The 24,142-nt window shown below is 38.4% G+C and overlaps 1 protein-coding gene across 1 annotated transcript in view; it reads right to left on the bottom strand.

The window, feature by feature from the left end:
- LOC139444930 (uncharacterized) overlaps positions 1 to 20,239 on the bottom strand; it is a 68,596-nt gene extending 48,357 nt beyond the window's left edge. Inside the window, exon 1 of the mRNA XM_071225952.1 lies at positions 20,117 to 20,239. Within this exon, the coding sequence (XP_071082053.1) occupies positions 20,117 to 20,119 (3 nt within the window). The 5' untranslated portion in view covers positions 20,120 to 20,239. The remainder of the gene's footprint in view (positions 1 to 20,116) is intronic.
- Between the last annotated feature and the right edge of the window lie 3,903 nt (positions 20,240 to 24,142).

The following is a 24,142-nucleotide window of genomic DNA, read 5'->3' as shown; positions in this document are numbered from 1 at the left end:
TTGGGTTTAACACTGCTTTTAAATGTATTCCAGTTAAATCACAGCATGTCAGCTTAATGTGGGAGGAAAGCCCGAAGTGATGCAAGTCTCAGACGTTTACCACTTCGGTGAACGCCACGAGCACAGCTATGGTGCTGACAAACCTAGAAACATAAACGGGGTGAACCAGGATCGAACCCACAATCATAGGTTTCTGGCATGCCCAAGGGAAGCAACTCTGCACGGCTAATCGCAGCGCCTTAGAGGACTGGGCCACCCATGCCCCCTCAAATAGTAAAGAATACTGTAACAGATTGACATTAATATACCTATAATAATATATGATCCATAATTATCCATCAGGATACTTGCATCTTAGACTATCAGCATTGTACATTTAAACGCATGCGCGGTACGAGTCCCAGGAAGCCGTCAGCCTGTACAGACGTCTCTTAGTGTATCAATAGAGAGTGTTTAACGGAACCCCGGGTTCGTTATGCAGTTATCAGCTGATACGACAACCTGAGAATATTACATGGTGGCAGCGAGTGAGAAACGTATCTCGCCGACTTTAGAACTGTGAATTGTGAATATTTACCGCTGAAACAACGTTGGAAGAGTTGTATACATCGAACAAAAAAACAACGAAAAATCATCTGTGAAATTTGGCTTCGTCACCCTGTGTGTTTGATCATTTAGGATAAGAGATGGTGCTGAAATTGCCAAATTTTCATCGTTTGAAAAAACAGACAAAATTAGGGGACTCACAACTAAGACGTTGGGCTGACAGGTGAACTGAATAGATCTATCAAATATCATAAATCATATATCAGTGCATGCTTTGAAATTGTGCATGAAAGTGAAATATTATATTCTTAGGCATTCATAAAGATATTCATGGATTGGAATAACACTGTATCGCAGTAAGTAAGAAATGTATGTACTCTGAACATGAACTGTCGTCACTAACGACGCTACGCCATTTTGAAGAATCTGTCATCGGAACTGTAATCAAAATCACTACCGGTGTATGTGAATACTTCTCTTAACACATATCATCGTTTATTAGAACTGGATTATTGGGAACACTTTTCTAGAATTGAAGATGTATAATTTGATATTATTGGAACTTTTATGATATCTCAGAACGTTGGATGAAAAACCCCGCAAAAAGTAACAAGCATCAGAGTAAAATGATGTCACAAGATTGCCTGATATGACGTACTGGACATAAGTTCTTCTTCCGGAAAAATGTAAACAAACACACATATTCAGCGGGAAACTTCATAATAGTGACATTTTATAACCTTTTGAACTTTTGACTTGATCATTGACAACAATATGGATTCTGGACCTAAGATGGACTGGTCTAACCCAGATTGTGGGAGCTTTCAGATTATTCCGTCAGAAATGTGAACTTTATTTTTCCGTGAAAGAAACCAAAGTTGCAAAACAAGTTGACTATATCTTACTGTATACCGGTTATGAAGGTTTGAAGATGTTCAACTCATGGTGTTTGTCAGAAGAAGAAAATGATAATCCAGAAATAGTTTGGAACAAATTTCATAGTCAAATAGAGCCTAAGATAACCTTTCGTGTTCAACGATTTTATCTACAGAAATACAGACAAGGAGATAATGATTTTGTAACAAGAAGTAAACTACAAGCATTCGAGTGCAGATTAACAGAAGCAGAGTTTGGTGAGAGGCTTATTGAACAGTTAATTGTTGGCACTAGGTATCCTGAATTACAGAAGGAATTGCTAGGGAAGGAACATACCCTTATATTAGAAAAGGCCATTGAATGTGGACATACTCATGAAGCATTAATTCAACATATGGCACAGTTACAGGATGTTCACACTCAACAGAATGGAATTCATGCCATACAGAGAGATAGACAGCAATGTGGATCATGCGGAGGATCGCACCACATCAAACAGAAATGCCCTGCCATAGGAACAACTTGTTCTAATTGTGGAGGCAAGAATCACAAGAAGTATGTTTGTAGATCAAAATACAGAGGATCACAGAGAGGCAGAGGACATGGAAGACATGGATGTAACCACAGATCCCAATCAAGGCTTGGAAGAAAGAAGTTTATCATTACAAAAGAAGAAATGTTGATGTAGTCGGAAATGAATGGACTGATGACTATGATGAACTAAGTGAAGAATTTGAAAACTTATGCTTTGAAGAAATCAGAATCTTGTCAGTGAACACTGAAGATGACAAAGATGAAGTATTTGCAAGACTGGACATTGAACTTGAAAATAGAAGAAAAGAAATAAAGACAGAATTGAAAGTAAAAGTGGACACAGGTGCACAAGGAAATATTCTTCCACTACGGACATTCAGACGCATGTTCCCAGAGAAAATAGATACAGTAGGATACCCTATACCTGGATCAGTACAAGCAAAACCTGGAACAATCCTCACAGCATATAACGGAACAAGGATTCCACAGTATGGAATGATCACATTACCATGTCGCTACATGAATGGAAACTGGATGCACGCCAAGTTCTACGTTAGCAGAAACTGATGGCCCAGCAATCTTAGGATTGAAAGACTGTAAATATATGAAACTGATAACCATAAACTGTGCCATTGACAAGAAAACGGAAGAGAATGCTCCTGAGTAGAAGATAAGAGAAAACAGCATCAAGAAAGATGACAGAACTACAAAGAATCTAACAAACATCAAATCACTAGAAGATTTGAAATCACAGTACCCAGACAGATTTGATACCATAGGCAACTTTCCAGCAACATGTCATATTGTTACGGATCCAGATGTTAGTCCAGTAGTTCACTCGCCGAGAAAGTGCCTAATTCAGCTGAAAGATGAAATCAAAGAAGAGTTGACAAAGATGGAAAATCAAGGGGTAATCAAAAGAGTTACAGAACCAACAGACTGGGTATCAAGCCTTGTATATTCACGCAAACAAAGTGGTGGATTAAGGATCTGTTTGGACCCGAAAGACTTGAATCTAGCCATAAAAAGGTGCATTATAAAACACCAACACTAGAAGAGATTACCCATAAATTTGCTGGATCTACTATTTTTTCAAAGATGGATGCAAAAAATGGATATTGGTCCGTAAAACTTGATGAGGAGAGCAGCATGCTGACAACATTTCATAGCTCCTTTGGGAGATACAGATTCCTACGAATGTTATGTCACAAGACGTGTTCCAACAGAAAATGGATATCATACTACAGAAATGCCCAGGAACACTTGGAATATCAGATGATGTCGCCGTTCACAGCAAAACAGAAGAAGAGCATGATGCCAATCTTGACAACCTCATGGAGACAGCTAAAGAACATGTACTTGTATTCAACAGCCAAAAGTGTGAAATCAAAGTAAAGAAGATCAGCTTTTTTGGCATGGTATATGAAGACATAGAGTCAATCAAGACACCAGAGACCCCAAAAGAATTACAAGAATTCCTTGGCATAGTAAATTAAATGGGACCATTTGTACCAAAATTGTCACAACACACAGCTTCACTTTGTGACTTAATCAAGGACTCAGAATTCTGCTGGTCCAAACCCATGACAAAGACTTCGAGAGAATCAAATTTCTCATATGCGAAGAAGGCACCCTGAGCTACTTTGATCCAAGCAAAGAGACAGTGATCCAAGTTGATGCATCCTTACATGGACTTGGAGCAGCATTAACGCTTTCGCCCCGACTGCCCGATTTATCGGGCAGCATAAACCGTTTGCCAGTACCCCGGCTGCCCGAAAAATCGGGCAGCTACTGCATAAGTCCCACACACGGCTGCCCGATAAATCGGGCGGCACGACCGTGTTTACAAAATCGGTCTTTCTACTTCCTTTCTCGTGTGTAATCTCGTTCTAAATATGGAAACGTGATCTACACGTAATGACACGTCATTCGATGGAATTTCCCAGTCTTTTTGGCGCGAAAATCGCGAATATGTCACCTGTTTTCGCGACAGGTATTTTTCTCGCTTGAATCGTAAATCTAGCGTAATGGTGGCCAACTACGATTCGGATAGCGATCAGATGACTAACAACGACTATCGGGAATAATAATGTGTTTGATTTGAATAATTTGCACGAAGGGGAGAGGGAATTTCGCGAATAATTTCGTGAAGATTTTGACGGTTTCGATGAGGTGTCCCCCCCCACCCCCCCCGCCAACTTTCAAGAATGGGAGTGGCAGAGGGACCACAACAGTGGAGACATGAGGGATTTTGAAGAGGCGACCAGACTCAAGAATATATATTGACACGGTGAGTGAAGTATCGTGCTATTGATTTTATCCAACTGTTTTACAATGATTCTGTGTTTGAACAGATTATCAGTGCGACAAATGAGAATGCAGCCTACAAGTGAACGAGCGATCACAACAACAACAAATGTGGGTGGCATGACGTATCTCTTTCTTTGTTTTTTAAATTTAATTTTCTGATCGCAATCCGAATTGTAGTTTGCCGGTTTTCATCGTATGTGCTTATATTTCAATTTGAATGAAATATATTTTCATATTCATGTTTGTTTTCTTGTTTTTTACATCTTATTTTAAGTTTTAGTAACTGTAATAATTATTTATTTATTCATTGATGTAATAAAGTACTGATTTAATTTATTATGCAATTGTAAATAGCAGTGTATTGTAAATATGTTATCACAACTTGTATATTTGCAGAACTTGAATTTACGATCTTTCCGTCCTTTTACAATCTTTCCCTCCTTTCAGATCAATCTGTGATATCTTCTCTGTGATGTCATTCTTATAGTAGCTGTGGTTCAATGTTCAGGTAATGTGATGAATTACTATTTAAAAACTTAAATACTTAATTTTTGTTTCAAATCCTGAAAAAGAACAAAATAAATCAAATATTTGTGTTTTTACCTGTGTTAATGAGTTTACCTGCGTTAACAAGTTTACGTGTGTTAACGAGTTTCATAAGTAATATGTGACGTCAGTATAGAAAACAAAGTCAGTACCAAGAGTTGTAAACTTGTTTATTTGTTTACAGATGTGCATGAAGAAAATTAACCTGTAATACCTGGGATTACCTGTGCCGTCCAAGATGACAAGACCACTGTGTTATGTTTACCTTGTATCTGTGATTTATTTTTGAGATTTTTAATACAATTTGAGCCAAAATTCATTGTCTGTTTTCATTTTTTCAGTGTTTTCAAGTTTTATTTCACTTGTAAACACCTGTAATTAGAAAATAACAAAGGTTAGAGACAATAACATCAAAGAATATTACAGTATACTTAATCTTCTTTACAATGGTATATGATAAATGTATATTAAAAGCAAGTTTCTGGTAGAAAAAGTGCATCAAAAATGATAGTGTGATTTTCCAATAATACTGCCAGGAAGGCCAGTGTGCAGGCCTTGTCAGTGTCAAGGACTGCAGGGTTTCAAGGGACATAACTCTGGGGCAGCCAGGGATGAAAGAGTTAACACAAGTTGGAAAACCAATAGCATTCGCATCAAAGAGTCTGACTGACACTGAACAACGATATGCCATCATTGAAAGGGAATTATTGGCAGTTGTATTTGGATGTGAAAGATTCCATACATATGTGTATGGAAAGCCATTTATCAAAGAGACAGACCACAAACCCTTAGAAATGATCAAGCTGAAGAACTTGACTGCAGCCCCACCAAGATTACAGAGAATGCTTCTACGTCTCCAAAACTATGATGTCAAAACCAGATACAGACCAGGAAAAGAAATGACCCTGGCTGATGGGCTATCAAGACTACCAAATCATAAGAATACAAGAGAAATTCACTTGGACATCCAGGTTAGCCCAATACAGTTTTCATCAGACAAGCTAACAACGCTAAAGTCATGCGCAAGTCAAGACCATACGCTCAGCGAACTACATCACATGATTGTTGAAGGATGGCTTAGCACATTCAAAGAAATACCAGGACCAATCCGCCCGTACTGGTGTTACAGAGACGAATTATCAGTTGAAGGCCTCATCCTTAAAGGAGAGAGAGACATAATTTCCCAAGAAATGCAACACGAAGTACTACAGAAGATACATGCAGGTCACCAAGTTGCAACCAAGTGCAAGTTGAGAGCCAGATCATGTGTATTCTGGGATGGAATAACAAAGATATTGAACAAGCTGTAAACTCATGCCCTACATGCCAAAGCCATCAAGACTCACAAGCTAAAGAAACCCTGATGCCTCATGAGATCCCAACAAGACCATGGCAGACAGTAGGTACAGACCTATTTCATCATGATAACGAGTTTCTTATCGTCGCAGACTACTACTCAAAGTTTCCGGTCATAAGAAAGTTACCTAAGCCCTGCACAAGTATTGCTGTAATCACAGCTACTAAGAGTATACTTGCAGAACATGGGAGTACCAGACAAAACAAGCATGAAATACTCACATCCCCCGCCAATATGACGTGTCGGGTGTGTGTAATGCATTAGCTCCTGAGAACTATGTTCACTGGGCCTTTTTGTAAAGAAATATAGTACGTTTTTCAAGATCTGCTCCGGAAACGAGGACTACAGCCATTTTCAGTCTAAATCAAAGTCATTGCCATGGAAACTCAAAAAATATTTTTGTTTAAAATCCCAAACTATCAAAAGGCACCAGTTCACCACTAGACCTATCTATGTGCCAAGTATGACGAAGAAATATGGTACAGTTTTCACGACCTGCTCCGAAAACGAGGACTACTGCCATTTTCAGTCTAAATCATTGTAAATCAAAGTTGTTGCCATGGAAACTCGAAAAATAACTTTTTGGGCCTTTTTGTAAATAAATATAGTACGTTTTTCAAGATCTGCTCCGAAAACGAGGACTACAGCCATTTTCAGTCTAAATCAAAGTCATTGCCATGGAAACTCAAAAAATATTTTTGTTTAAAATCCCAAACTATCAAAAGGCACCAGTTCACCACTAGACCTATCTATGTGCCAAGTATGACGAAGAAATATGGTACAGTTTTCACGATCTGCTCCGAAAACGAGGACTACTGCCATTTTCAGTCTAAATCATTGTAAATCAAAGTTGTTGCCATGGAAACTCGAAAAATAACTTTTTAAAAATCCCAAACTATCAAAAGGCACCAGTTCACCACTAGATCTATCTAAGTGCCAAGTTTGGTGAAGAAATATGGTACGATTTTCAAGATCTGCTCCGGAAACGAAATGTGACGGACGGACGGACAGCACCCATTCCTATATCCCCCTTCCACTTCGTGGCGGGGGATAATAATCAGCGATGACACTTTGATAGCAAAGATTACAGAAAGTTTGCTGAAGGGTGGTGTTTCGACCACACAACCAGTTCACCACATTACCCCCAGTCAAATGGCTTCATAGAAAGGTCTATCAAGACAGTGAAAAGTATCCTAATAAAGTCTACAGAAGACCATATGGATCCTGATATGGCGATGCTGCGTCTAAGGACCACACCTATAGATAATTACCTGCCATCACCAGAAGAATTACTCAGTGGTAGAAGATTGAAGAGTAACCTACCATGCAAGATGCACAACCACAACAAACATGACAGAGACAACATCCAAGATTCACAGAGAATGTATCATGACAGGCAAGCCCACGACTTGCCACCATTACTGGACAGAGAGTCCGTATTCAAGATCAAACAACAGGACTGTGGACTCAAGGTACTGTCAAGCAGAAGTGCACAGAGCCAAGGTCATACTTAATTGAAACTCCAAATGGTCATGTATTAAGAAATCGACGACACATCTTAGACTTAATTTCTCCAAGAAAGAAGGTAACCTTTAGAGAAGAAACTAATTGACATGAGACTATAACACCAAATGAACACGGAGAAGTAATAGCTGACACAGGAAACAAGAACCAGCTGAACAACAAAAGAGTTCCTGATAGAACCCCACAACGTAGAAGACCATGTCAGAGATGTGTTCCAATGACATTAAGTGACAGTGTCATCGATTGTGATAGATATCAGTATCAAACCAGATCAGGCAAAGCTATTCGCAGACCTGATAAATTAAATCTGTGACTGTGTTGATACTCTAAGATCAAGAGTGACTGTTTAAAGTTGATGTTGATAATTTACAAGTTAATGATAAAGTTAGGGTTGTCTTAAAAGTTACAAAGTGATTAAGCTGAAAATTGTTACTCCCTGTGAAGATATCTTGACATTACAGATTGACATTAATATACCTATAATAATATATGATCCATAATTATCCATCAGGATACTAGCATCTTAGACTATCAGCATTGTACATCTATACGCATGCGCGGCTGAGTCCCAGGAAGCCGTCAGCCTGTACAGACGTCTCTTAGTATATCAGTAAACAGTGATTAACCAAACCCCTCGTTCGTTACTCAGTTATCAGCTGATACGACAACCTGAGAATTTTACAAATACTATGGAAATTAATGTTAACTTTAAAGAAGTATCTCTTACAAGCATCCAAACTTTCACTTAGAAATGGCACATAGGCCTCAAATTTAAAACTGAAAGTTGCAGTTCTGCTCCATTCACAGTCGTTCACAATGTTTTCATGGATGATATTTCTTGAAATGTTCAAACTTGCACATGTCACATTTTAAATTATTATAAGGATGCACACAATAATCACTACACTTAAGTATTTCACCATGTTCATCTTGTGATGGCACAATGACAAGAAATTATTTCAAACACTGGATGTTTCGTAACAGAATAATTGCATATCATTATCAGAGAGCACAATATTTTCCACTGAGGATTGCAACAACTGAATGCACTTGTGCCCTGTTTGATGACCGAAGAATTAGCCAGATGCATATGCATGCTTGAAAGTGGGGCCAAAAAAGGTCATGTTGCAAACGTCTTAGGTGTCAGCCAAAGTGTCATCAGCAGGGCATGGAATCTATATGGATAAGCTACCCAGCGACATGCAGATGGTCGACAGAATTCCAACACACAGCAGGAAGACAGGTTTCTGCTGATTGCAGCAAGACTTCATCACTTTGTGACTGTGACTTTGAGATCAGATTAGCTGGAAGAACCAATCTCCATGTCCTACAGCGGGACACGATGACAGGTGTGCACTTTTGGGATGACATTCTGGAGATGTATGCGAGACAGTATGCTGCTGCAATTCGACCGTACTTCATCTTCATGGACGATAACGCATGACCTTATTCTGCCAGTCGTTGATGCCATCTGTTTGCATGGAGAGGCCAGCAGGGTCACCAGACCTCAACCCTATCGAACACATGCAGAACAAGCTGCAGATCACCCTTTCATGGCGCTATGTCCTTTTGGCAACTCTACAGGAATTCAGCAATATTCTTACCGAAGAGTGGATAAATCTTCCCTTGGCAACCATCCAGACACTAATGGGTGCATGAAACGTCAGTCAGATATGCTACTGAGAGTTTTTTGTGTTTGTGTGAATGTGTTTTCGTGTTTTTTTACGTTTCAGTTTTGGTTGGATACTCTTATATTGATGGGTGATCGGACTGATCATTGATGGTCACATGTTTTTTGTTGGCATTGTGTGGCAGAGGTCATTACAATGGATTTTTGTTTACATCTTCACGCAATGTTGTCTTTGTCTATTTCAACAGATGCACGCAATTTGACATATTACCTCTTAAAGTGGTGATCTTCAGAAAACATATAAACAAACTTAACTACTGGTAATTCAAGATAAGTTGAACAAAATCACAAAAAGTATTTGAGACAGGTAGGCGGTGCACAGAACTTGGGCAAACATATTTGGTTTGTTACAGGTAGAGTGGGTGTACCAACAGCAACAGTACATATGTTGTGCACCTGCAGGTCATGATGATGAAATTGACTACACTCCTGTGGACACACGTGCTGCTAATAAGACTATTAAGTGGTCAGTGTGATAAGTCTGTACCAAAATTCTCTAAAAGTCATTTGATAGAAGATAATTAATATAGTTAACAAATAAACATGTCAAAGCTAGTTAGGCATGGCCAGATCATATATTGTCATGCTTGAGATTTAGCCTAAAATGTCATACATTACATGGAGAAAGAATGTACATGAGATTACTCATTAAAGTATCAAACTTCACAATCATTTGATACTCTATTATTATTATCTTGATTATTGCTCTATGGGGTAAAAAAAAGTATTCCACTTTTACAGCAAATTTATTCCCTTCATTGTCATGATATCTCAATTGTTGATATCTATGCAAATTGGCTGTCACCGTTTTCACCATCATTGTTTACCTCACATCAGCACATACTATTATGTGCTATTGAACTCACCACCAGAAGTTGTTCTCCAAGACAGGACATGCACATATCAATTGTACTACTTGTCGGGGACCACCAGCTACCTTTCTTCCGAATGGTACATGCCAGTGGGCGGTCCTCATGCATAGTTATACAGGGTTAATTGTCTGGTAGCAACTCAACTTATCTTAGCACACCAGTCTTTTCATGGTCTTTCAGGATCTTCCCAATCTTGTAAAGCACTGCTTCAGTTACTGCACTGTCTGGAATGCAAACACTTGTTGGTTCTTTGCTGGAGTTAACCCGGATTAATCTCAGGTTCAGTAGAATAAGATTGCGCCGGTGTTGGTGTTTCTGCTGTCTTCTACAAGTGTTTATAATTTCTTCTAAGAGCACTGTTTTTACCAGTCCTCACTGTATATGAGCAAGGTCGACCATTCAATACTTTATCTTTCTTCCAAGACTTTCTCCTTGAGTTATTCTTACTACATCACCATTCTCTAGTGGTCTGACATCACTTGCACCTCTGTTGTTTTTGATTGTGGAGTTCCATTTGTGTGCCAGATTTCACTTTTTGAGATAAAGTCCTTCCACATTAATTCCTGCTTGTTTGATCCACTGGGCACCCACCTTGAAATATTGTTTTCAAGGTTTGTAGATTGTCATCACAATCAATGTGATGCAGAATTTCTTACCAGTCTCTCCTCCGAGATCAGCAAGTACTTTTGCTATGTTAATGTCTTCATCTGGGTAGTGGAGAAGGGGAGTAGTGGAACTCTGCTGAGTATCTGCTATGTACATCTCTTTACCAGGTGCGTAGATGAGCTGCACAGAGTACTTCTGTAAGAACAGAAGCTTATTTTAGAACACACTGCAATGGCTTCTTAATAATCATCTTCAGTGGCTCGTGATCTGTGTACTGTGACAGTGCAGCCATATGCATACTGGCGGAACTTTTCCCCTCTAAAGCAAGCAGCTTCTTCTCTATCTGTGCATAGTGTGATTTTGTTTCTGTAAGAGCATGACTTACTAAGGCAACCAGTTATCCCTGTTGCAACAAAGCAGCTCCAAGCCTGACAGGAGAAGCATCACACTGAACTGTAACAGCATCACTGTTGTCAAAGAGTCTTAAGACTGTATGCTTGGCAGTGAGCTCCTTCACCATTCTTGGGGCTTTGTCTTGCAGTGCACATGCTGTGAAGATATGGGTATCTTAGGTATTTGGGATTATCCTCCTGATAATGTGTATCAAGTGTAATAGGCACTCTTTGACTTGGAGCACAACGCTTTGTGAAGTGATTTGGTTTCCTATATTAGCTGCAGAACTTGCCCAATGCTGGGCATATCAATTGCTTCATCTCATGCCTGCTTCCACAAAATATGCAGTTGATCTGAAGTGTTTGACTTTGATTATCATGGTTACTTGAGGCCTGAGAGTAAATCCTGTAATCCCAAACTTGTTAGCTGAGGAATGACGATCATGATGATTACCTTTATGTACTAAGGAATTAGAAAATCCAAGTGTTTTCAACTGTTCTTTTGGTAACTCTGTAGCTCTATATAACTGAACACATGTATCCAAGTTCAACTCAGTTTATCTGAGAAGACGTTCACGAGGAGTATTTTCCAAAATCCAATAAACAATGCGATCTCTTAGTAGAGTGTTATGCAATGTTCTGAAATTACAGGTAGTTGCTAGAGTCTTGAGTTCAGTCATGTACTTGTCATAGTCTTCTGAAGGCTCCCGATTCCTTAAGAAAAACTTATTGTGTTCAATAGGCTCTGATTCTATCTTAGGATTGCAATAATCGTCAAATTCTGTTATCAACTGTGCAATAGTACTTTCACCTTGACACTCAAATACAAATGTGTCATGTATTTCACTAAAATACCCTGAATTCCTATCAAATACAAGAATAGTTTCACTTTCCTATTCTCAACCACTTGAGTAAGTTAGTGTCAAATCCAAAAAAAGTCAACTCTTCGTTCCTTTTTCCATGTTAATGACAAATTTGGAACAAAGCTGTGATGGTTGTCTCAGTGACATTCCCATCATACCTGGCACCACTTGCACGAAAAAATAGTCAATCCTTAAAGGAATTTCTAGGTAAATTCCATTGAATGAATACCAGCATAATATAATTAATCTAATGCTGATCCACAGAAGCAGTACCGTCGTGATGACAGATCCATCTATCACGTTGCTAAACCAAAGATTTGTCTGTCACTGTTTGTAATCATTGTCATTGGCTCAGTAAGGTTACACAGCGATAGAAACTAACATTTTAGTCCACTAGTCCTTATAATGGTAACATATAGCAAAACCCTTAAAAATGGCAAATATCTACTAGTCCTTATGATACCTTAACTACTGGGCAGATTGGCAAGGACTATAGGACTAGTGCCAATTTCTAACCCTGGTTACACCTGCTGTAGCTGCCAGAGTAAGTGAGTGAGAGACCCAATGTCATTTATGCTGCAATCAACACTATTCCAGCATGTCAACAATAGTCCTGCTGCCTGTATACATGATTGTGTCTGTGTCAGGCAAACCAGTGGTGAACACCATGAATAGTGAGTGACTCGTTCAACAGGGTACGACACACGAGTCAGGTAATATACAACATTATCTTCAGGGGCCATGTATCAGGTACACAAATGTATAGACAGGCCACAAAGAGAAAAATATTGCATCCCAAAAGATGCACAATTATTTTCATAGTACCAAATTCTTGACAAGAAATATAAAGATCCTGTAATTGTAAGTAATTATCAAATCCTACAGGACAGTACACTACACCATTTCATTACTTTGCCATGTTTAAATTCTAAAATTTTACAACTGACTTCATTCGAAAAATATACTTACATGAATATCGCCGATGTTTTCTTCAACAACGAGATTTAAGAGGTACTTTATTTGCTGGTCTACAGGGACTGGCAGTCACATGAACTGCTGGTCTAAGCCTAATTTCACCGGTACAAAACTGGTAATTATCGGTAAATGAGACTCTCAGTTTTGTAAGTCAAGGTAAAAACCCTGCAATAGCTGACAGGCATTCTATAATTACTTGGGTTATTTTTGTGGCACTGGCAATTACATATACTATTTATCATTTGTTTGTTTTTAAATCTGAGCTTGATCACATCATGTATGTCAACCACTTCACACTTCAGATCATGACAGAAGCATCTTCTGATCAATTTGCTCTATCAGGGTGATCTAACTAGTTGGTCATCTTGTCAAAGAAACATTAATTTCCCAGTATTTCCTGTGTTATCTTCCAAACTGTGATTGCCTGAGGTTATCAATACAATGTATTTGTTTTCACGTGCTTTGCCATTATCAATTTCCAAGGCTGTTTCCTGTTTGTACATCCAAGTTGCTATCTCAGCATTAAGCGGTGAAAGAGCATGATAAACAAAGAGGAAAAATCATCTCTGTGTTAAGATAAATGCCAAGATATCACATGATCAATATAATAGATAAGGTAAATGATAATGATCTGTATCGAGGTTTTCTACTGAAACCATTAGGCCTTTACCGATCCAAAAAAATCAATGTAGGTGATTGGATTATAATTTCAACTTACAATTAATAAAGAAAAAACAAGTTTTTATAATGGTGCAGTGTTTAGTGTCAGTAGTTAATTGTTTGCCACTAGTTCCAGCAGACTTATTCCAGCTACAATAGCTTCGTACCATGCAACTGGGATACGATGACATGCATCAACCAGGTCAGCGAGTCTGACCACCCGATTTTACGACAAGCATAGTAAACATTTACCCCTATCCCAGGTCCGACAATTGATTTCAATTGACTTAAAATAGCACAAAATCCCAAAGACTAGGTTATCCCTCAAATTTCGGCTAATCAAGTGTCTCCTCTCACAGATACCCCTGCATGTAACATTCCTTGCAAGAAGTAATGGCCAATGCCTACGAACCTAATCGTTTCGCCGATCTATTCATTAATAAACATGGCATTATATCATGATAATGGACACATTTTCGAAAAATACCAAATAATCTCCTTCGACAGGGGGAAGGTCTTTAGCTAGTATTTTGCTCAGTAAGGAAACTCGGCTCGAGTTTGATAATTTTTCAATTGATGAACTGAAAGAATCTATCTTGAAGAGAGAACTGTGAAATGCGACCATAATGAGAAAGTCACTCTGATGGCCTATAAACATGATATATAACACATTGAAAATTCAAAAATTCAAGACAAAATGAAGATATTATTCAAGGAAGTAGATACAGAGAATCATTTAAAACTTTAAAAGCAATGGGAAAAAAACTGAAGCTTAATTGACCATGAAAATAAATTGATTTTATGGCAAAGTTAAAATATTTCGAAATTAATTCCAAATAGATTTTATTCTCAATATTTCTTATCTCATGCAGGTACTATTTGTTATCATGCTGTACTTCGGGGAAGAGGTAGAGAAAACCTGGCAGGACTAGGCTAGCTATACGGATCTAGCTTTCACCACTAATCCTGATGGTGACATGAATGTCTGTCTACATGTGTGCAGATGAACACACAAAAAGATTATCATAACAACAGGGACTCTGCTAGTGGAAGAATGTACGAGAAAAATGGCACTCCTCATTTCACCGGTTTCAAAACATCCATATCAAGTAGTAAGACGCCCCCTAATTCTTTTTGGACTGATTTTTGTGTATGTTTTCACTATTTGGGATCAAGGGACATTACTCTTTGACACTGATCTTAATAAGAACGAATGAATAACACTTTCGTACTCACATGAAGTTTGAATCTTTCTATCTTTCCAATTGTTTATTTTGTAACAGACAAGCCCAGATGTCCAGTTAGAAATATACGTGAAATATGTGCATAAAAAAAAGGTTTCAGTTATATTTTTTGTGAAGCAAACAAACAATACATTGCAACAATGCCGCTTATACTATATATATTATAGCCTCATGTTTTGGTTGACAGTAGCATTTTGGGGCCTTGGCAAACATATAGATTACGCTACTGCATGGCTTGTATATATTCCATTTTGCATATCTCACTTTGATACATAACTTACGAGTTCCAAGTAAAAAAACACTCTCTACAAAAACAATTGTACATATTCGATTCTAGTGACCATGAATAACGAATTCAATTCATGAAGGGATACAGTTCGATTTACAGAATAAGAGTGAATCATAACAGCCCTAATGTTAACCATGGTAACCCCACACAAATGTTTCCTTTCTATTGTATTATTCACCACTCTTCTGCTTGAAGTTCTGTTGCAATGCTAACATGGTGCCATAATAAACGTTAACTAGATGGGCACTTAGGCACTCTCATTACACTATCAACAGGACCTTGGAATCAGGTTAAAAGTAAAGCATTTTTCCACATTTTTAGTTTGTATAATAAAATATTTTATACTTATTGAAAACCGGACATTACATGTCATGACGATTTCGTTCCCAAAGTACCTCATCTATCTATTACTGGCCCCTATAATTAAATTAATACTCAAAGCAAGTTAATAAGTGCTAAATATAAACCACTGACTATTGGTAGCTAACAAATGATGTCACTTCACTATTTGGTCATTGAAAACTGAACTCAAGGGTACTTCCTGCCATATTTCGGGATCACCCAAACAGGAGGGAAGTTCTGTACATCAATCAGTAGAAGACCCCGCCAGTCCCACGTGATTGTTTAATATTCGCAAGCAATGCTGAGAGTAAGAAAGCCTTGTTGTGGAGCATTAGAAACTGACTTTTTTGGTACACTAGTCCTTATAATGATAACATATAGCAAAACACCTATAAAGGGCAAATTTCTAGCTTATATAAAAACTAAAAACATGTTGTCCCTATATGTGACTGGAGTCCTTAGGCTGTCCACATATCTAGACTTGCCTACTAGGAGGATATAATCACACACATCCATGGACTTATCTTTCAATACAGCCTTGGAGAGGGGCTATAAAACTATGTGTGACTTCCTATACGTACTAAGGTCCATCATTTATTTTTAATGCGGCAATTATAAAAATAATGTGGCAATCCCACACAAATGCATTCTAGATCTATCAGGGTAAGAAATTAACACTAGCCCGAGGCTGGGATGAGCATGGAAAACATAAAATCTTTCAGGCAGATGTCAGTACCCATTACAAGACAAACAGCCATTATTTCCATTGAAATGCCCCAAACATAAAAAAAACACACACAGACACACACAACAAAAAGGACTATTGAACAGTTTTCCCTCAAGTTTTCTACAGCTTCACCTTCAATTAACATTACTAAAGTCACATTTGTTCAATATCAAGAACAATGGAACATTTTCAGAACTATCTAATCAGAAGAAAGGCACTTGGAGGTTAATGTGCGCAAAGTTTAGTAAAGAAACACTGAACAAAATCAAATGTTAATACTGTTATGCTTTGGAAACCAAAGTCTTACAGATTGTTGTGGACATATGCAATAACCTGCCAATTATAATATTCCAAAAGGGCCTTCATCTGGAGGTCGCTTGAGCATACATACTGATAATGTGAATGAGCCATTTCCCAAAGATTCACAAACTAACCAGGGTTCATACAGATATTAAGAGCTAAACTTCAAGGCTTTTCAGGGCCTTAAAATTACAACTACAGTATTATAACAAAGATAAATGCCCTAAGTCAGATCAGTAAATAATTTCTTAGATTTAGCATGCTAACACTGACTGCATGGTTGGCAGACCAGATTCACATTGCCAGATTGGTAATTTCCGTTTACTACCAGAACAACTGCATAAGCTTTTAATAGTTACTTGTTAGGTACGCTTCAAGAATATGCCCAAGAGCAGCAACAGTTAAAAATGCCACACATTTTACATGAAATTTTCCCCCAAAAAATTAAGAAAAATGTGGACACATGCTTTCATAAAAACACAATAATTTTTAAATCGGTCAGAATAAAACTGTTTACAAATTATACAAAGACAACACGTTTATGGGAAAACATGTCAATCTCACTGTCGGTTTTCTTATGAAATAACCAGCACACATAGCTTACATACACCTGTATCTGTGATCATACTATCATACATGTGTCAACTGTGTGGGCTATGGATACACAATTTTGTGTATTTGTTGTGTCTTTCTTAATTTATTGAACAATGTTTTTATGATATAATTTGATATTGACGGATAATGATGAAATACATGTTAATTTGTTTGTTTGTTGTTTAAGCCACACTCAGCATTATTCAAGATATATGATGGCGGTCTGTAAATAATCGAGTCTGGACGAGACAATCCAGTGATTGATATCATGAGCATCAATACACACAATTGGGATATGATGACACGCATCAACCAAGTCAGCGAGCCTGAACACCTGTTCACGTTAGTCGCCTCTTACGACAAGCTTAGTTGCCTTTTATGGCAAGCATGGGTTGCTTGTTTATTGTCTCACATTGGTGATGTGGAAAAGCTTATCAAAATATTAATGTCTAATGTCTTCTCTTTCTGACCAGCAAATATACCTTACTAGGTATATAATATATGAACATAACAAAGGGATTATGAAAATGTGTTGCTACCATGTTTCTGACAATGACCAAAATATGTCAGTGGTCCAAAAGACCAGCACATAGAAAAATCTACTGGTCCTGTTGGATCTCTGCTAGACACAATGACCAAAAAGGGTCTTAAAAAGTATTATATCATTGTGCATTAGAATGAGAAACATATATTTACTATCAACTTGAAATTGCTATACATATATTTTAATCACTTTTTGAAAAGTTTTGTAAGTTCAAAGTTCAAGAAAAATCAATATAAAAGGAAGAGGAATAATTATGTTGAAAAACATGCTGCTAAAGCCACATGTGGACCATCCTTGGAATATTTTATGGATTCAGCACTGATCCTGTGTCACAGAAAGTGCCTGTTTTTTGTCATAACAAAAGATGACCATGTCATATTCCCACTAACATTGCTAGAAAATATGGGCAACTACCATGTCAACAACTGCAGGAAGCTAAGTGAACCCAACAATTCTAAAACCCTTGACTGTGGCATGAGCTATGATCAGTATTCTATTCAAAATTTACATCAATATTCGTTTAATGACTTCATAACGGCACAAAACAACCCAACAAGACACCCTTGTATGTTTCTTCAGCCTTCCATGGTCTTGAATGGCAATGCTATCAACACTTTCTAAGCAATGAGGTGGCGCCTTTTCTGAGTTTCTGATGCTAGATGTGCATTTCTTCCAAATTTGTCTGTGGTCAAAAAGACCAGCACATTGAAAAATCTACTGGTCCTATTGGATCTCTGCTAGACACAAAGACCAAAAAAGTTCTTAAAAAGTATTATATCATTAGAATGAAACTCACCAAGAAGGTAACCACAGTCATACTCAGGGATGTTCATGTTGTTGGTTTTGCTTCAAGTTTTGAGTCAATCTATCGCTGATTTCAAAAGTAGTACACACCTAAATTACTTCGTTCGTCCACAAAACACTAGACAAGCATTTACTTATTTTTACTGGTCCTTAAGAAAATATGCTAGCTCGGAACAGTAGACAAGAGTTAGTGTCGAACCCTGGCCGTTATGTCTAACCTACAGAAAAAAAATTTTGCTGTTTTTCACTGTTGCGTTTTCAGTGGATCCCCAAATCACGACATCTAAAGCTAGTTTGGTGATTTTAAAGATTTTTCAAGACGATCCATAAAAGTAAAGGCCTTTTCAAGCCTTTGTGAACCCTGTCAAACAAGAAACAAGTAGAAATGTTTTTCTTGCCTGTGGATTATCATGATTAATTATTGATAGTACTCACAAAGTCATCTCAGAACCAAACTTAAACAGAATAGTAAACTCTTATGTTTAGTTCTAGAATTATTTTACAGGGTTTACAATATTCCATAATGTATTGATAAAATCATTGAAATCTGACAAAGTAGCGAACAGTCTTTGGCATGCATTTCTGAAGTGAAAGGCCTGTTTCAGGAAAGCAGTAGTTTTTGATATTACTGGTAAGAAAATAACACGGACATGCAAATGACAAGTTCTTCTAACCCACAAAAGCTTGACAGGTTTTGAAAAAAACCCACCAAACACTTCCTCACAAACTACAATCATGAATATTGTCAACAACGCTGTACATATTGTGCATGTGGTTGCAACTGTGAGTATCAATTAACAGAAAAGCAAAATACGTAGTTATTCATACCACAAAGAGTATGTGAAACATAAAATCTCTTGAAACACACCAATAATGAAGAATATGAACCAATATCATTAGATTATGGACAAAATAAAAAGTAGGTCATGAACTTTTAATGTTGAAAGACAAACACCAGGAATCCCAAAATCACCAGGAATAGTCAGATATACATAACTATTAACTTGAAATTGCTATACATATATTTCAATCACTTTTTGAAAAGTTTTGTAAGTTCAAAGTTCAAGAAAAATCAATATAAAGGAAGAGGTATAATTCTGTTGAAAAACATGCTGGTAAAGCCACGTGTGGACCATCCTTGGAATATTTTATGGATTCAGCACTGATCCTGTGTCACAGAAAGTGCCTGTTTTTTGTCATTACAAAAGATGACCATGTTATATGCCCACTGACATTGCCAGCAATATGGGCAACCACCATGTCAACAACTGCAGGAAGCTAAATGAACCCAACAATTCTAAAACCCTCGATTGTGGCATGAGCTATGATCAGTATTCTATTCAAAATTTACAAGAATATTCGTTTAATGACTTCATAACGGCACAAAACAACCCAACAAGACACCCTTGTATGTTTCTTCAGCCTTCGATGGTCTTGAATGACAATGCTATCGACACTTTCCAAGCAATGAGATGACGCCTTTTCTGATTTAATTCCGTCAATAAAGTACTAGGACCTTACCATGGTGTTTCAAAGACTTCGTATGCTAGATGTGTGTTTCTTCAAGACGAACAAGTCATCGCCATCGGCTTCTGACCTCATTCGCCACCGTCAATTTCTGGCAGGCCATACAACATGGCGGACGCTAAACACTAGAGCGCACTGTACATCCGGGCTCTCCAGGCAGTCCGGTGACTAGGCGCAGTTTTCCGATATGCGACCTCTTAGCTTGCAATGGAAGACCAAGCAGGTTTCAGCAATAAGTTCACCAACAACAATACACGATGATATTCATTTGTTTAATAAGCAACTGCTTCGTCACATTAGAAACTATATTTTGCACAACACGAATTAAAACAACATTTTTATTGGTGTTTGATAATGGACAAATTGACTTGAATTCTTCTGAAATGGGAAAACAGTCAATATGTGTTATTAGGTTAGGTGTTTTGGTTTTATCGTTTTGTTTTATTTAGTTATACTGATAGTGATGTTATTGATATGCCAGACATATTTTAGGACACAATGTCAAACACTAAATATAACCGAAGACGTCACAACTATATATTATACAGTCAGCTCTAAATGCAGCCCCGTGTCAAAACTGATCAGGACTGCAAAACATTTACTCTGCTATTTCTTCTATTTATAATGTCGATTAAATACAATACATTCTACTATCCTATATCAAACTTCGCAATACAAAAACCACATATCGCATTTTGAAACAAGTTTTACAGCATATACGAGTGTATTTGTATTAACAGGAATTAACCCCTTTCTTAAACCACATGTTGATCTGGTTGTTAAAGTAAACTAATTAATAATGGTTTACATCATAGCGTATGTGGTTATTGGGGTAGGCTTTAGGGTGGGACGGTAGCATTGGTATTGTTCCTGTTTATTGTTGCTAACGTTGACGGAACGCCAGTATATAGAAGGGTGTGTTACCTTGCAGGCGCTGTCAAACCTGTAGATGCCGATATCGGTATTTAGTTAAAGATTTATCTTCGACGGTGTTGCTTTTCATTGTTAAAATGAACTAAGATAAACACAACGAAAGATATGTTTCCGAGATCACAAAAATACAATGGGTTTAAGTATTTGATGAAGAGCACCGTCGATGTACATTAGTGATATTCGCGGGCTCCGAATCACAATATGGTGCATGACAGTTGTGTATATCAGTGTCAGCAATCACAGCACATCATGGATACGCGTGTTGGGGCAGAATCTAGCTGATCACAGTGGCGACAACTGTATGGACACAGCTGTACGTGTAGACATTTACACCCGCTATATTTACGTTTATCCATATCCGGTGTGCTCGGGCGGCCCTCTACCTGACTTGATGAACCATTAAAGCTATCTACAGACTCTGACTGTAACTTATAGATGTTAGTGTATGTTGACAGAGTTTAGGAGACCCACCATTTATAACAGGGTGGAGTTACTGTCGTGTTTTATCCATGAGCGTGAATGTACTAGAAGCATGTGATCAACCCCTAATGTATTTTGGATGACTATCCATTTTCCAATAAATATGCATGGCCCTCTATCTCCAAATATGTGTTTGGTGAACATAGTTTATTCTCCCACTATGCTATCACTTATCCGAAAAGCCCAAAGAAAAGACGAACATGTAGTAATTTATATTCCCTTGTCGAAACCACACACGGAAACAGGGTAACACCTCTCATGTGGGTTTAGGAAGGACACGGGACATTATAGCATGGCCATAGGACGGCAACAACATACACCACCAGACCCCCAATGCCGTCATACCCCCCACCCCCATTGTTCTAATTGGTTATTGACAAATCACGGTTGTTTATCTTCATATAGTGGCCGGCGTTAATTAACTGACATGGTCCAGTTCACTGCTAATCACACAACACAATGTTTCTCGCTTTAAATGGGAGTAGGTTCGGAATGGATATAAAAGATCTGTTCCGTAAACCATATCATCCACTGTGTTGTGCATGAGGGACTTGCGATCCCTGAATATGTATGTATGTTAACACATGGCTAGTTGCAGCCATGCGGAAATATTGTTTTTTTTTTATATTACCTAGTCTGATCATTTCATTTGGTGGGAGGAATTACAAAGACATGAGGAAGTGTGTTTGTTGAATATCTGTACACGGAAATAATGTGCAAGTAGGCACTTTGTATGCCTGTGTGTTCACTTATGTAGACAATGATAAGGAACATGTATACGCATTCAATAAAATAGTTTGCCCATCAAGCATGATCTGTGAACAAGTGAGACATGCAGCTGGTAAAGGGTACCTCTGTATAGGCTGAATAAGTGAGACATGCAGCTGGTAAAGGGTACCTCTGTATAGGTTGAATATGGGGGACATGCGGCTGGTAAAGGGTACCTCTGTATAGGTTGAATAAGTGAGACATGCGGCTGGTAAAGGGTACCTCTGTATAGGTTGAATAAGTGAGACATGCAGCTGGTAAAGGGTACCTCTGTATAGGTTGAATATGGGGGACATGCGGCTGGTAAAGGGTACCTCTGTATAGGTTGAATAAGTGAGACATGCGGCTGGTAAAGGGTACCTCTGTATAGGTTGAATAAGTGAGACATGCGGCTGGTAAAGGGTACCTCTGTATAGGTTGAATAAGTGAGACATGCGGCTGGTAAAGGGTACCTCTGTATAGGTTGAATAAGTGAGACATGCAGCTGGTAAAGGGTACCTCTGTATAGGTTGAATAAGTGAGACATGCGGCTGGTAAAGGGTACCTCTATATAGGTTGAATAAGTGAGACATGCGGCTGGTAAAGGGTACCTCTGTATAGGTTGAATAAGTGAGACATGCGGCTGGTAAAGGGTACCTCTGTATAGGTTGAATAAGTGAGACATGCGGCTGGTAAAGGGTACCTCTATATAGGTTGAATATGGGGGACATGCGGCTGGTAAAGGGTACCTCTGTATAGGTTGAATATGTGAGACATGCGGCGGGTAAAGGGTACCTCTATATAGGTTGAATAAGTGAGACATGCGGCTGGTAAAGGGTACCTCTATATAGGTTGAATAAGTGAGACATGCGGCTGGTAAAGGGTACCTCTGTATAGGTTGAATAAGTGAGACAGGCGGCTGGTAAAGGGTACCTCTGTATAGGTTGAATAAGTGAGACATGCAACTGGATCCCTGTACAGGTTAAAACGAAAATTAACGTAACTTGTGTAGTTTAATATTTGCTGAGTTGTTTGGGTAAAAGTGTCTCTCGGGTCCGGTCGGTGAATCCGTGAACTGAAACCCTGAACGACAAACGTCATCCACAAGACACAAGTTGGAGACTTTTCGCCCGTCATACCACGTGGATCAATTTGCCCGACTTCACAACATCGGTATGCATGTATCTATATCCGTATGTGGACAATGACATCACATACTAGTGGGCACAATGACAAAAAAATCAAGAACTATCTTTGCTTTATTGCGATATTTGCACACAAGCACACGCACGTACATGTGCACACACATGCACGTGATAGTCACGTTTATCAATATCTTTAACGCTCGAAACCTAAGCTATAAATAGAGGTGACGACGAACTCGGCGGGATAAATCCCGTGAATCTCCGTGTGGTAGTTACCCAGCCTGGTTTCTGCTGCTGCTGTACGTGTTACTAAACCTGTCACCCACAGCGTTATAGTAAGTGGTGAAGCCATCTCATACACACCTGACACAAGTACATACAAAGCAACCAATTCACCATCCTATTTTTGATATAGTTTTGATGTACACCACCAATCATTGAGGAATGACCCGTAGGTCACGGCACTGGGTAGAAGAATGACCTTGCCCTTGCGGACATCGAGCCCACGTTTACTGTGCTGCGAGCCAGCTCTCGACGTACTGGGCATAGTTTGTTTGTTTGTTTGTTGTTCAATATTCCAGCTATTTGACAGCGGTTTGTAAATAATCGAGTTTAGGCCAGACAATCCAATGATTGATATCATGAACATCGATCCACGCATGGGACACGATGACATGCATCAATCAAGTCGGCGAGCCTGACCACCCGATCCTGT

Source organism: Haliotis cracherodii, unplaced genomic scaffold, assembly GCF_022045235.1.
Source record: "Haliotis cracherodii isolate W230 unplaced genomic scaffold, xgHalCrac1.p SCAF_6, whole genome shotgun sequence".
Classification (NCBI taxonomy): Eukaryota; Metazoa; Mollusca; class Gastropoda; order Lepetellida; family Haliotidae; genus Haliotis; species Haliotis cracherodii.
This window is presented reverse-complemented; position numbering and strand designations above follow the sequence as displayed.